Genomic DNA, 13,197 nt, shown 5'->3' with positions numbered 1-13,197 from the left:
CAATTAATTTTTTAAGTAAAGAACATTCATTTATTAACTTTATTGGTAAAGAAACTTTAATTAAAAAGAAATTATCCAGAATTCTAAGGAAGATTTTACGTGAGTATTAAATACATTTTTTTTTCAAAATGACACTCTGAAAATTTTTATTATTACAGTTTACGTAATTTTCTTTTAGGATAATTATTGTCTATGTTTCTTCGTGCAGAATCATAAATTTTTCTTTACGAATAGTTTTATTTAATAACTACTGTATATCGTTTGAAAATCAGTTGTAATGTATAATTATCATCAGTCATAACTTTCGACATTTTACTTATACGTAAATTCTTACTAAATATTTTATTTCTATTTTTATATTTAATTAAAAAGTGTCATTTAATTTTTTTTTAACATTATTAAAGTAACGATTTTCCGTTAATTTGCAATTTACTTAATTTTCAGCCTTTTTAAATCCAATTTTATTCCATCTTGAGCTTGAAGGAAGAGACCGCGATTACTTATTTGGACTTTTTGTGATGGATTGAGAGCAACTTGAAAATCTTTTAAAATTGTTGCCAGTCCTACAGCCATTTGTAACATACCAAGTCGCATTCCTTGAAAAAAAATGTTTGTGAGTATAATTAAATTATATAGTATTTAAATAAACAATACGAACATTTTTCGATAGAATTCAATGTTATTTCCTAAAATTTTGGTAACAATTCGATTATTTTTATTAATTGTAAAATTTTTCGCAAGAATTGAAATATTTTTGCAAATAATAAAATTTTTTTCAGGAATTCAATTATTTTAAAAATACAATTTTAATCTAGTTTCTGGAAAGAATTCAATTATATTCGAAAATTTTAATAAAATTCTTAAAAGAATTCAATTACTTTTAAAAACGATAAAATTCAATTATTTTCAAATACAATTTTAATAAAATTTCTAGAATGAATTCTATTATTTTAAAAAATAGTAATAAAACATTTCTAAAAAATTCAATTTTTCTCAAAAGTTTTAACAAAAATTATTTGTAAAATTAAAATTATTTTCAAAATTTTCAATTAAAATTTCTAAAAAATGCATTATTTTCAAAAAAATTTAAATACTTTCTCCAAAAACAATTCAATTATTTTCAAAAATTTTTAATTAAAATTAAGAAGAAAAATTACATTATTTCGAAGAAATTAAAAAAAATTCTTCAAAAAAATTTAATTACTTACGATAAAAGTCTAATAAAATTTTTTAAAAGAATTTTATTTTCTATCATGATAATAATTGTAATAAAATTTAATAACAAAATTATTAATTAAACTTATTAATAAACACGATTATTTTGAACTCTTAAAAGAAATTCTTCATAAAATTCAATTTAACTTTAAAAATTTTCAATAAAAATTATTTAAAAAATTTTATTATTTTCAAAAAATTCAAATAAATTTTTCAAAACAATTCAATTATTTTCAAAACAATTTTAATAAAAGTTGTGGATAAAATATGTATATTGAAATATATTATAATTATTATAATTATTATTAAAATATATTATATTAATATATTATTAATTATATTCAAAAATTTTAATGCAATTCTTAAAATAATTCAATTACTTTCGTAGATGTTAAAATTTTTCAGAGGAATTCAATTATATTCAATACAATTTCAATAAAATTTAATGATGAACTTCAATTATTTTTAAAAATTTATATAAAAATAAGTGTATTTCAGAGGAATTCAATTATTTTCAATATAATTTCATTAAAATTTTTTTATATTTTATTATAAGTTATTCTAAATAAAATTATATTGTAAATAAATAAAAAGTTTGATAATGAAAGTCAATTATTTTTAAAAATTTAAATTGAATTCCTTAAAAGAATTGAAGTATTTTCAATAATTTTCATAAAATTTTTTTTAGAAGAATTCAATTATTTTCAGTAAATTTTAAATTAAATTTTCTTTTAAATCATTGAGTTTGTATTTAAAAATTTTATTTTTTTTATTTTATTAAAACTTCATAAATAATAAAGTTGAAACAAATTGAATTCCTGTGAATGCCCAGGAATTCAATATTTGTTTCAAATAATTTTAATTAATTTTCTCGAACAAATTCAATAATTTTCGAAAATTTTAAAAAATTTCGTCGGAAGAATTGAATTTATTTTGTATAAATTATAAAATCTTTGGAGGAAACGATTATTAATATAGAAGAAAGAGATAAGATGGATTTTTTATTTTCCCATCGTTTCCTTTGATTTTTGAATATTTAAAAAATTTTGTTTCTTTAGTTTCATATTTTTAGTGATTATAATTTTTATTATACCTATACAAATTCTAGGACCTTCGCCGAATGGCATATAAGTGTATGGAATAATTTGACTCTTTCTTTCTTCGCTGAATCTGTCCGGATCAAATTCATAAGGATTCGGATGATATTTAGGATCAAAATGAAGAGCGTGCAATGAAGTGTACACCGGCGTTCCTTTCTCAATTGTAACATTTGTCCCTGGAATCTGTAAGTTTTAGGATTTATTATTATAATTAACAATTGTATAAAATTGGAATTTTAATATTAGAATTATATTAGAATTAGAATTATTGGATTTATAATACTAGGACTATAATATTAGAATTATAATATTTGAATTATAATAATAAAATTAATTTTAATATTTAATTGTTAATATTAATTATTAAGAAAAAATAGTTTTGATAATTTTGTCATTTTATTTTTTTCTCAGGAGAATTTTTTACTTTGTAATCTTGTTCGGCAACTCTGTCAATGATCGGCACCACCGGATACATTCGCAATACTTCGGAAATGACTTGATTCAAATATTTCATTTCACTTATACTCTCATAGCAAAAGCCTTTTTCGTTAATTTGATCGACGATTTCTTTACGGACACGATCTTGCATCGAGGGACGTTTCGCCAATTCATAAAGAACCAATCCTTGTGACATGGAACTTGTCTCTCGACCAGCAACGAAAAATACTCCCGCTTGTCCCACAAGTGAATCGTCCGAAATGTCTGTTTAGAGTAAGTTAAACATAAATTTTTTAATCATTCAAACAAATAATTTTATTGCTTATTAATAATTACCCATGTCTAAGTTAACTCGTTCTTTTTTTATTTTCAGCAAAGCATCAATGGAATCACCACGTGTTGTTCCCGATTTTTCACGATGGTTCATCGATTCCCAGAAAACATTGCGAAAATATTCCGTCGAGTTGCCCAATAATTTTGGATTCAAAATTTCGCTCGCATTTGGAAAGAAAAAGAGGGCAAACGATTCGATAAAATTTTTCAAAGTTGGTTGAAAGAGTTCGTTTCCTAATAATCAGGTAATTGTTTTTCATTCAATTAATTTCTTATTGTTTATATCTTCAAAAATTTTAATTTCTTCGCAAGAATTCAATTATTTTTATAAATAATAACATTCTTTGGAAAAATTTAATTATTTTTTAAAAAAAAGTAAATTTTTTTACAAAAATTCAATTATGTATTTTAATACAAATTTTTAATAAAATTTCACGAGAGAATTCAATTATTTTCTAAAATTTTAATAAATTCTTCGAATCAATTCAATTATATTAATAGTAAAATCTTTGCAATGATTCATTATTTTCAATAAAATTTCACGAAAGAATTCAATTTTTTTCTTAATTCGCTTTAAAAATTCCCAATAGAATTCAATTATTTTCTAAAATTATAATATTAAATTCAATTATTTTTATAAATAGTAAAATTCTTTGGAAAAGTTAATTTAAACACAATTTTAATAAAATTTCATGAAAGAATTCAATTTTTTTTTAATTTTTTAAACTTTTAATAAATTCTTCGAAATATTTTTTCCAATAATTGAATTCTTTTTTTGAAAATGTTATTACAATTATATTGAAAATAATTTAATTCTTGGCAAATATTTTTATTAAAATTTTTTTTAAAAATAATTGAATTATTTTGAAGAATTTATTACAATTTTCTTGAAAATAATGGAGTTTTTTAAAAATAATTTTTTCTGCAAGTTTTGAAAGTAATTGAATTTTATGAAGATTTTCTTTTATGTTTTTAAAATAATCGTATTTATCATTAATGGCAATTAATAATTTTCCTATTAAATTATATTAAAATTATTCATAGAAAATTAAATTCTTTTAAAGAATTTTTTATTAGAGTTTTTGTAAATAATTACATTTTTTTTTAAGAATTTCGTTAAATTTCGTAAAAATAATGTAATTTTTTAATTTAATTTTATTTATTTATTTATTTATTTATTTATTTAGTATATAAACGGGCTTATATTTTAATTGAAAATTTTTGAAAATAATTGAAATTTACAAAGAATTTTATTAAAAACTTTTGCGAAAAATTGAATTGTTTAGAAAAATTTTATTACAATTCTTAAAAATAATTGAATTTTTTCCTAGTTTGATTAAAATTGTATTGAAAATAATTGAATTTAGAAAAAGAATTTTATTATTTACAAAAATAATTGAATTCTTGACAAGAATTTTACAATTTATAAAAATAATTGAATCGTTTCGAAGAATTTTATCAGAACTGTTGAAAATAATTGAATTTTTATTAAAAATTCTTGAAAAGAATTGAATTTAAATAATATTTTTAAAAATAATTGTATTCTTGCGAGAAATTTGATTAAAATTGTATTTAATTGAATTCCTCGGAAACATTTTATTTAAATAATTGAATTCTTTTGTAACATTTTATTATTTATGAAAATATTTAAATTTTTTTATTTATGAAAATAATTAAATTGTTGCCGAAGATTTTACAAATTCATAAAAATAATTGAATTGTTACGAAGAATTTTTTCTGAATTTTTGAAAATTATTGCATTTTTTTAACGAAATTTCTTTTAAAATTTTTAAAATAAAGAATTTTTAAAAAGAATTTTTTCATCAACATTGTCGAAAATAATTGAATTTATATTAAAATTCTTGAAAATAATCGAATTTAATTAATATTTTTGAAAATAATTGTATTCTTTCGAGAAATTTTATGAAAATTTTATTGAAAATAATTGATCCAAAAAATATTATTATTTATGAGAATAATGAAATTCTTGCGGAAAGTTTTATAAAAATTTTTGAATAATAATAAACAAGAATTATTAATATTATGTACTTAATAAGTGATTTCTTTCAATTTTTAATCTGCAATCATTCAAAAATATTGATTTTTGAAACTCCGAACAGATTATCGACAACACAACGGTTATTAATATAGATTTTTAAATGAGTTAATTTAGTTAATTTTAATTAATTATATCGGTTAATTTTAATAAATTTTTTTAGTTAAATTTTATTAATTACTTTAGTTAATTGTAATTAATTGTTTTAGTTAATTTTACTAAATTTATTTTTTGGAAAAATGAAATTGATAGCAGGCAACGTACCACGTTTGAAAAATTCGGGTGTCGGTGTTTCAAATGAATTTGTACTTATTCCAAATGCCATTGATGAAATAACATCGGTAATATATTTATTACTATCTTCTTTAAGATCAAACATTTTAACTTCGCCTTCATTTTTCAATTCACTATTGAAATAATTTTTCATATTCTCCGCCGACTCTAACATTAATGAAAATAATTTCTTTTGCTTTCCACTTGAGAATATTGGCGATAATTGTGTTCGAAAATATTTCCAACGTGGATTTTCCACTGAAAAAAGATTTGCCGCACCAATTTGATCGCGACCATTTTTACTTGCAAATTGTCTATTTGGAAATATATTGAAATCCTTGACTAATATTTGCTTTATCAATTCGGGACTGCGTATCAATAAACAGGGATTTTGAAAAATATAAACACCAACATATGGCTCGTTATTTGCATCGCGATATAATTGTTGAAAAATATTTCCCACCGATTCACGAAGAAACATTATATTTTGAAAATTGCCAAAAAACCAATGTGTCGGCAATGATTTGACACCGCGTCTCTTCCAATATTGATATTTATATTGGGCAAATAAATAGAAAATCGCGAATAGTGCGAAAATAATTAGAAAAATATTTGAAAGCAGTGAGGAATTTAGGGGAAACATGTTTTTTATTTTAATTCGTTTATTCAACTGAAAGTGTTCTCTGGAAGGTTTTATTTTTTATACAATCTGAGTATAAGATATAATTGTTTGCAAGTCACTTTTCGTTGCATTTTATCATTATTTAATATCTTTATTAAATGACTTGCATATTTCATTGTGTATAATAAATTACTTGTATTTTTTTTTTCTTTTATAATTTTATATTTATGTATTTGACCTTTTTTTTCGTATTCTTTAAAATAGATAATAATTTGGAAATTTCCTTTTATATGTTCGTAAAATTTACTATACAACAATTATAAAAAAATTTGCAAAATTTGTAAATAAATTTTTTAATTTTTATAAATATTTAAATTTTTTCATGAATTATTAAAAAATCGTTGTAGGAATTTGTTTTATTAGCAGGATAAGAAAGAAGTTTCACAGTAGTATCAAATTAGCAAAATTAAAGAAAACTTTTTGAGTTTTTTTTTATACAAAATATTAGTGAGACACTTTTTTCAAATCTAATTTTACTCCGTCCACAGTTTGTATAAAAATTGCCCTGGGATCCAATTCGTATTTACATTTTGGATTTAGGGAAACTTCGTAATCTCGTAGAATTGTGGCTAAACCAACTGTAGTTTGTAGCATTCCAACTCGTTCTCCTAAAAAAATAATAAAATTTTTCAATTATTTTTGAAAATTTTAATAAAAGTATTCTATTATTTGGCATAAATTAATTTTTATAATTTCAATTTTTTCAGTGAGGAGAAATGAACCTATACAAGCTCTTGGACCTTCTCCGAATGGCAAATAAGTACAAGAAACGATATCTCCTTTTCTTTCATCGCTAAATCTGTCTGGATCGTATTTTAATGGATTTGGAAAGAATCTCGGATCCTCATGAATTCCACTCAATGCAACATAGACAACTGTACCTTTCTCGAGGACAATTTCAGTTCCTGGAATCTAAAGAAAAATTTTTTCAAATATATTTCTAATTTTTGTGAGTTCAGAGCAAATTTTGTTATTAATAATTTACTTGTTAGAATATTTTTTTTCACTTAATATTAATTATTGAAAAAATTAATTGTAATAAATTTTTAATTACTTTATAATCTTCCAGGGCAACTCTGTCAATAATTGGTGCCGCTGGATAAAGTCTCAATGTCTCTGAAATGGCCTGTTGTAAAAATTTCAAATTCTGCATTCCCTCATAAGTGAATCCATGTTTCTTCAATTCTTTCTGAACTTCACTTTTCGCTCTTTTCTGGAGTTCAGGATTTTTTGCAAGTTCCATAAGTGTCAATGCAATTGTCGTTGAACTACTTTCTGTTCCGGCTACGTAGAAAATTACGGGTTGCGCCAAAAGCGTGTCGTCTGGTATTTCTGCGAAAAAAGGGTATTTAATTTAATTTTTTTTATTATATTAACTATAATAAAATATTGTTAGAAAGTTGTCATTAAGAAACAGAAATTACACAAAGTAGTTTCCTCTTTTTTTTCTATAAAAACTTAATTGTTAAAAAATTAAGATTCAGAAATGAAAAATATTTAGCATATTTTCTGTTTAACAATTTTCAAATCTTCTTTTAGAAAGAACAAAATAATTTACATCATTTTTATTTCTCAATTAAATTATTTTAACAAAATTCCTTTTTTTTTGTAAATACAGAAAAACATTTTTACTAAATTTTTACTCTTTTTTTTGAAAAAAAAATGGAAAAAAATTTTCCGTAATTTCTATTTCTTAATTACGATTTTTAACAAAATTATAATTTTTTTTTTAGAAATAAATGAAAAGAATTTACTTAATTTCTATTTTATAATCACAAATTTTTAACAAAAAATTGTCTCTTTCGTTGGAATTTTTAATTAAACTCATTCAAACATTTAATTACATTCCAAATAATAATTTTCAAAATAATTTGAATTAAAAAATTTCAAAACAACTAAATACTTCCGAATTTCAATTTCAAATTATTTAATTAATAAAAATTTTTAAAAATTTCATAAAAATCTTTATGAGATTCAATTAATTCTATAAATTTCTAGTGCGCATTTCTTAAAATATTCCATTATTTTCTATACAATTTTCTACTAATATTCTCCTCTCAATTAATTATTTTCAATAATTTCAAGAAATCTCTTGGGAAATTCAATTATTAAAAACAAATACAGAAAGTATTAATCTATATTTTTTAAAAATTCAATTAATTGCAAATTTTCTATAATAACAAAATTCTTCAGAATTCTATCAATAATTTTAAATTTTCAAAAGATTTTTTTTTAATTAATAATAATTGAATAATAATAATCTAAATTAATATTCGATTCAATCGAAAAATTCTATTAAAACGTATAAATAAGTATAACTAATTTTTCTTAAAAATTTTATCAAAACTGTTGAAAATAATTGAATTTAATTAAATAATATTTAAAAAAAAAATTTTTAAATTAAAAATAAATTTAAAAATAAAAAAAAATCTTTCGAGAAATTTTATTAAAACTTTGTTAAAAATAATTGAATTCCTAAGAAGAATTTTATTATTTTTGAAAATAATTGAATGTTTTGAAAGAATTTTAGTAAAATTTTTGAAAATAATTGAATTTTATTAATGTTTTTAAAAGTAATTGTATACTTTTCAGGAATTTTACTAAAATTGTATTAAAAATAATTGAATTCCTCAGGAGAATTTTATTATTTTTAAAAATAATTGAATGCTTTGAAATAATTTTAGTAAAAATTTGGAAAATAATTGAATTTAATTGAAAAATTTTATTAAAACGTTTAAAAATAATTGAATTTTATTAATGTTTTTAAAAATAATTGTATTCTTCAGAGGAATTTTACTAAAATTCTATCAAAAATAATTGAATTCCTGTGAAGAATTTTATTATGTATTTATAAAAATAATTGAATTCCTTCGAAGAATTTTATTATTTACAAAAAAATTGAATTCAATTTTTTGAAAGAATTTTATTAAAAACTTCATAAATAATTGAACTTATTCAAATAATTTTATTAAAGCGTTTAAAAATAATAATTTTTTTTTTAAAGAATTTTATGAAAATTTTTGAAAATAATCAAATTTAATTAATATTTTAAAAAATAATTGTATTATTTCGAGAAATCTTATTAAAAATGTATTGAAAATAATTGAATTTTTTGAAAGAATTTCATTAAAAATTTGGAAAATAATTGAATTTATTTAATATTTTTAAAAATAATTGTATTCTTTCGAGAAATTTTATTTATTTATAAAAAAAATAATTTAACTCTTCTGAAGAATTTTATTATTAATGAAAATAATTGAATTCCTCAGGAGAATTTTACTATTTTTTTTTATTTTCTAGTAACTGAATAAAATAATTAATAATTTTTGAAATTTAATTTTGTAAATAAAATTTTAATTACAATTTTTCAAATATTCTATTATTTGAAAATTTTTTTTTTTAAATTTAACTGAAAATTTTTTCTAAATCAATTATTTTGAATAATTTCCAGAAAGTTTTTTAAAAATTCAATTATTTTTTTGAAAAAAAAATTATATTTTGAAAAAATTAAAGTCAACTCAATAAAATATATTTAAAATTCTGCATAGTTTCTATTTGTTAATTAAGACTTTTAACGAAATTGTCATTTTCTTTTTAGAAATAAATGAAAAGAAATTAATTTCCATTTCGTAATTATAATTTTTGTACAAAATTCTCATTTTCTTGGAGAAAGGGAAATAAATCTGTATTATTTATATTAACAATTTTTTTTACTTATTTCTAAAAAAAACTGTATGTTCAGTTAGAAGCAAGTAAAAAAGTTCGTATAATTTCTATTTCTTCATTAGAATTTTAGTAAAATAATTTTCTTTCTCTTTTGGAAAAATATTAGTTAGTTGTTAGTGATTTATTAATTTAATTATTAATCTAGTAGTGAGAAAATGATAGCAAAAAAAATTTGCTGATAATCACTTATTTGTTGATAACATTTTTCTATTTATAATTTGAAATTTATTATTTATTTTATACCAAAATCTAAAGAATGTCGTTCCTTTTGTATTTGCAGTAAAGGATCAATGGAGTCACCACGTTTCAGACCCGATTTTTCTCGTTCGTCCATCACTTGTCGAAATAAATTGCGAAAATATTCCGTCGATTTGCCCAAGATTGCTCCATTAAAGGAATTTCTCAACATTGGAAAGAAGAAGACAACGAAAAGTTGAAACGCCACCACGAGGGATCTCTCAAAAGGTTTCCGAACTAAAAATTACGTTAAACATTTATTTTCTAAAAAATATATGTGACAATTACTTTATATTTATTTTTTTTTATTTCTACGTATTTTTATTTCTATATATTTTTATTTTTATATATTTTCATTTCTATATATTTTTATTTTTGTATATTTTATATTTCTATATATTTATATATATTTCTATTTTTATATATTTTATATTTTTTTATAATCGCCAAAAAATTTAAAGACTAAATTACCAAAATTAAAAATTGTTTCCAGATAAATTTACCATTATTGAAAAATTCCAAATTATCGCCAAACGAATTGGTCCTGATGCCAAAAGCAAGAGATGAAATCACATCGGTGATGAATTTAACAGAAACAAATTTTGTATCGACATTCTTCACTTTCCCATCAACATTATTCTCATCGCCATTAAATTGTTCAGCGAGATATTTACTCATATTCTCCGACGATTCAATCATCAAGGAAAATAATTTCTTCTGCTTTCCACTGGAAAATGTTGGCGACAATTTTGTACGAAGATATTTCCATTCGGGATTATTTATCGAGAACAATGATGTGGTACCAATTAAATCTTTCGATTTTTCCGCGGCAAAATAACGATTTTGAAATAAATGAAAATCCTTGACGAGAATTTGTTTTATCAATTCAGGATCTCTGAGGAGAAGAAATGGTTTGTGCATTATATAAACACCAAGACATTGTTCATCGCCGCCTTCATTGTGCAATTTTCCAAGATGTACACCAACTGATGTGCGACCAAGAATGACATTTTTAAAATTACCAAATAGCCAATGAGTGGGAACTGAGGGAATTCCTTTTCTCTTCCAATAATTCAATTTATATTGCGAATAAATATAGACGGTGAGTACAAGAAATAATAATAAACCGAGAATATTGATGATTGTGGAAAAATTGAGGGAAAACATTTTTAGATTAATTTAGTTTCACTAATAAGAAAAAAATCACTGACGTTTTCAATTTCACTGATCGATTTTTCTTTAAGTATGAGAAATTGTAAATTACGACTTTAGTATTTATCTTCGGGAGGAAGATAATTATGAATGATAATTGCAAATTATTGTTTACTTAATGTTTGCACTCTAACTGCGCTTGCGCGATTTTTTTCTATTGAGAAAAAAAATACATTAATAATCATCTTCCTACGCATGATTACTTATTTTTTCAAGGACGATCATTGAGAGATCGAGACCGATTATTGAGATTATTATTATTTTTGTTATTTCTTTAAAAGAATTTAATTATTTAAAAAAATTTTTTTTTAATTCTTTGAAAAAATTATCTAAGTAGTAAAATAATTGGCGAGAATTAAAATTATTTTCAATTAGAAATTAAAAAAAAAATTCTTGATGAAATTAAATTATTTTTGATAAATGTCATAAAATTCTTTATGAGAATTAAATTATTTTTAATACAATTTTAATTGAATTCATTGAAAAAATTCAATTATTTTCAAAAATTCCAGAGACTTTCTTCGAAAGAATTAAATTATTTCCCTAAATAATAAAATTCATCAAAAGAATTCAATTATTTTTCCAAATTTCAATAAAATTCTTTCGAAAAAATTCAATTATTTTCTAAAATAATAAAATTCGTCAAAAGAATTCAATTATTTTTCCAAATTTCAATAAAATTCTGCAAAAGAATTAAATTATTTTTCAAAATTTCAATACAATTCTTGGAAAGAATTCAATAATTTTCAATATACCTAATTTTGATTAAATTCGTCGGAAGAATTTAAATTTTTTTCGCACCAAATTAAATTATTTTCAAAAATTTCAATAAAATTCTTGTCAAGAATACAATTATTTTCATTAATAATAAAAATATTTGGAAGAATTCAATTATTTTCAAAAATTCTTCCAAAATTCTTTAAAAAAATTTGATAATTTATTTAAATAATAAAATAATTGGCGAGAATAAAATTATTTTCAATTACAATTTCAAAAAAAAGAAATTTTTAATGGAATTTTTCAATTTCAATTATTTTCAAAAATGTTATAAAATTCTTTATGAGAATTAAATTATTTTTAATACAATTTTAATTGAATACATTGAAAAATTTTAATTATTTTCAAAAATTTCAATGACTTTCTTCGAAAGAATTTAATTATTTTCCTAAATAATAATATTCATCAAGTGAATTCAATTATTTTTCTAAAAAATAAAATTCATTAAAAGAATTCAATTATTTTTCCAATTTTCAATAAAAATTCATCAAAAGCATTCAATTATTTTCCTAAATAATAAAATTCCTCATACGAATTCAATTATTTTCCGAAATAATAAAATTCATCAAAAGAATTCAATTATTTTTAAAAATTTTAATAAAATTCTATAAAAAAAATTCAATTATTTTTCTAAGTAATAAAATTTTTCGAAAAAATTAAAGTATTTTTTAAAATTGTAATAAAATTATTTAAAAGAATTCAATTATTTTCCTAATTATTAAAATTTTTCCAAAAGATTCAATTATTTTTTAAAAATCTTTATAAAAATCTAGTAAAGAATAATATAATTTCATTTGCGAAATTTTAAAAATTACAAAAATTATAACAATTTTTAACAATAAATTTTAATATTAAAAAAATAGTAATTTTATTCTTTTATTTATAATTTTAATGATTTTTTAGTTATTTTATTCAAAAAAAACTTAATCAAACTCTTTATTTTATTCGCGAAGAATAATTTTTTTTGTCAATATTGATTTTAAATGTAAATTATTTTCAAAATTTCCCACCAATAAGTCACGTGATGTCTAATCTGCGATTTCATTGGTTCCGCAATTAATCCACAGCAACTTCAGTGAAGTCAAGTTTTCTTTTCTTTCCCTAAAATATAATTATTTGTCTATATTTTATTTTATTAACATTAATTA

At 20.3% G+C, this 13,197-nt stretch overlaps 1 protein-coding gene across 1 annotated transcript; it reads right to left on the bottom strand.

Moving 5' to 3' along the window:
• Nucleotides 1-7: 7 nt before the first annotated feature.
• On the bottom strand, nt 8-11,396 carry LOC122506530. The gene is made up of 10 exons (XM_043618765.1): nt 10,564-11,396; nt 10,067-10,297; nt 7,152-7,429; nt 6,820-7,009; nt 6,554-6,705; nt 5,407-6,109; nt 3,090-3,320; nt 2,740-3,017; nt 2,309-2,498; nt 8-596 (listed from the first exon to the last, which is right to left on the bottom strand). Exons 1-10 carry the CDS (start codon nt 11,225-11,227, stop codon nt 430-432), a joined length of 3,084 nt encoding a protein of 1,027 aa, XP_043474700.1. The 5' UTR covers nt 11,228-11,396; the 3' UTR covers nt 8-429.
• Nucleotides 11,397-13,197: the final 1,801 nt, after the last annotated feature.

The sequence above is a fragment of the Leptopilina heterotoma genome, unplaced genomic scaffold, assembly GCF_015476425.1.
Source record: "Leptopilina heterotoma isolate Lh14 unplaced genomic scaffold, ASM1547642v1 Lhet_42, whole genome shotgun sequence".
In the NCBI taxonomy this organism is placed as follows: domain Eukaryota; kingdom Metazoa; phylum Arthropoda; class Insecta; order Hymenoptera; family Figitidae; genus Leptopilina; species Leptopilina heterotoma.
Note: the sequence above shows the minus strand (reverse complement) of the source record. Positions and strands in the feature narration are given on the sequence as shown.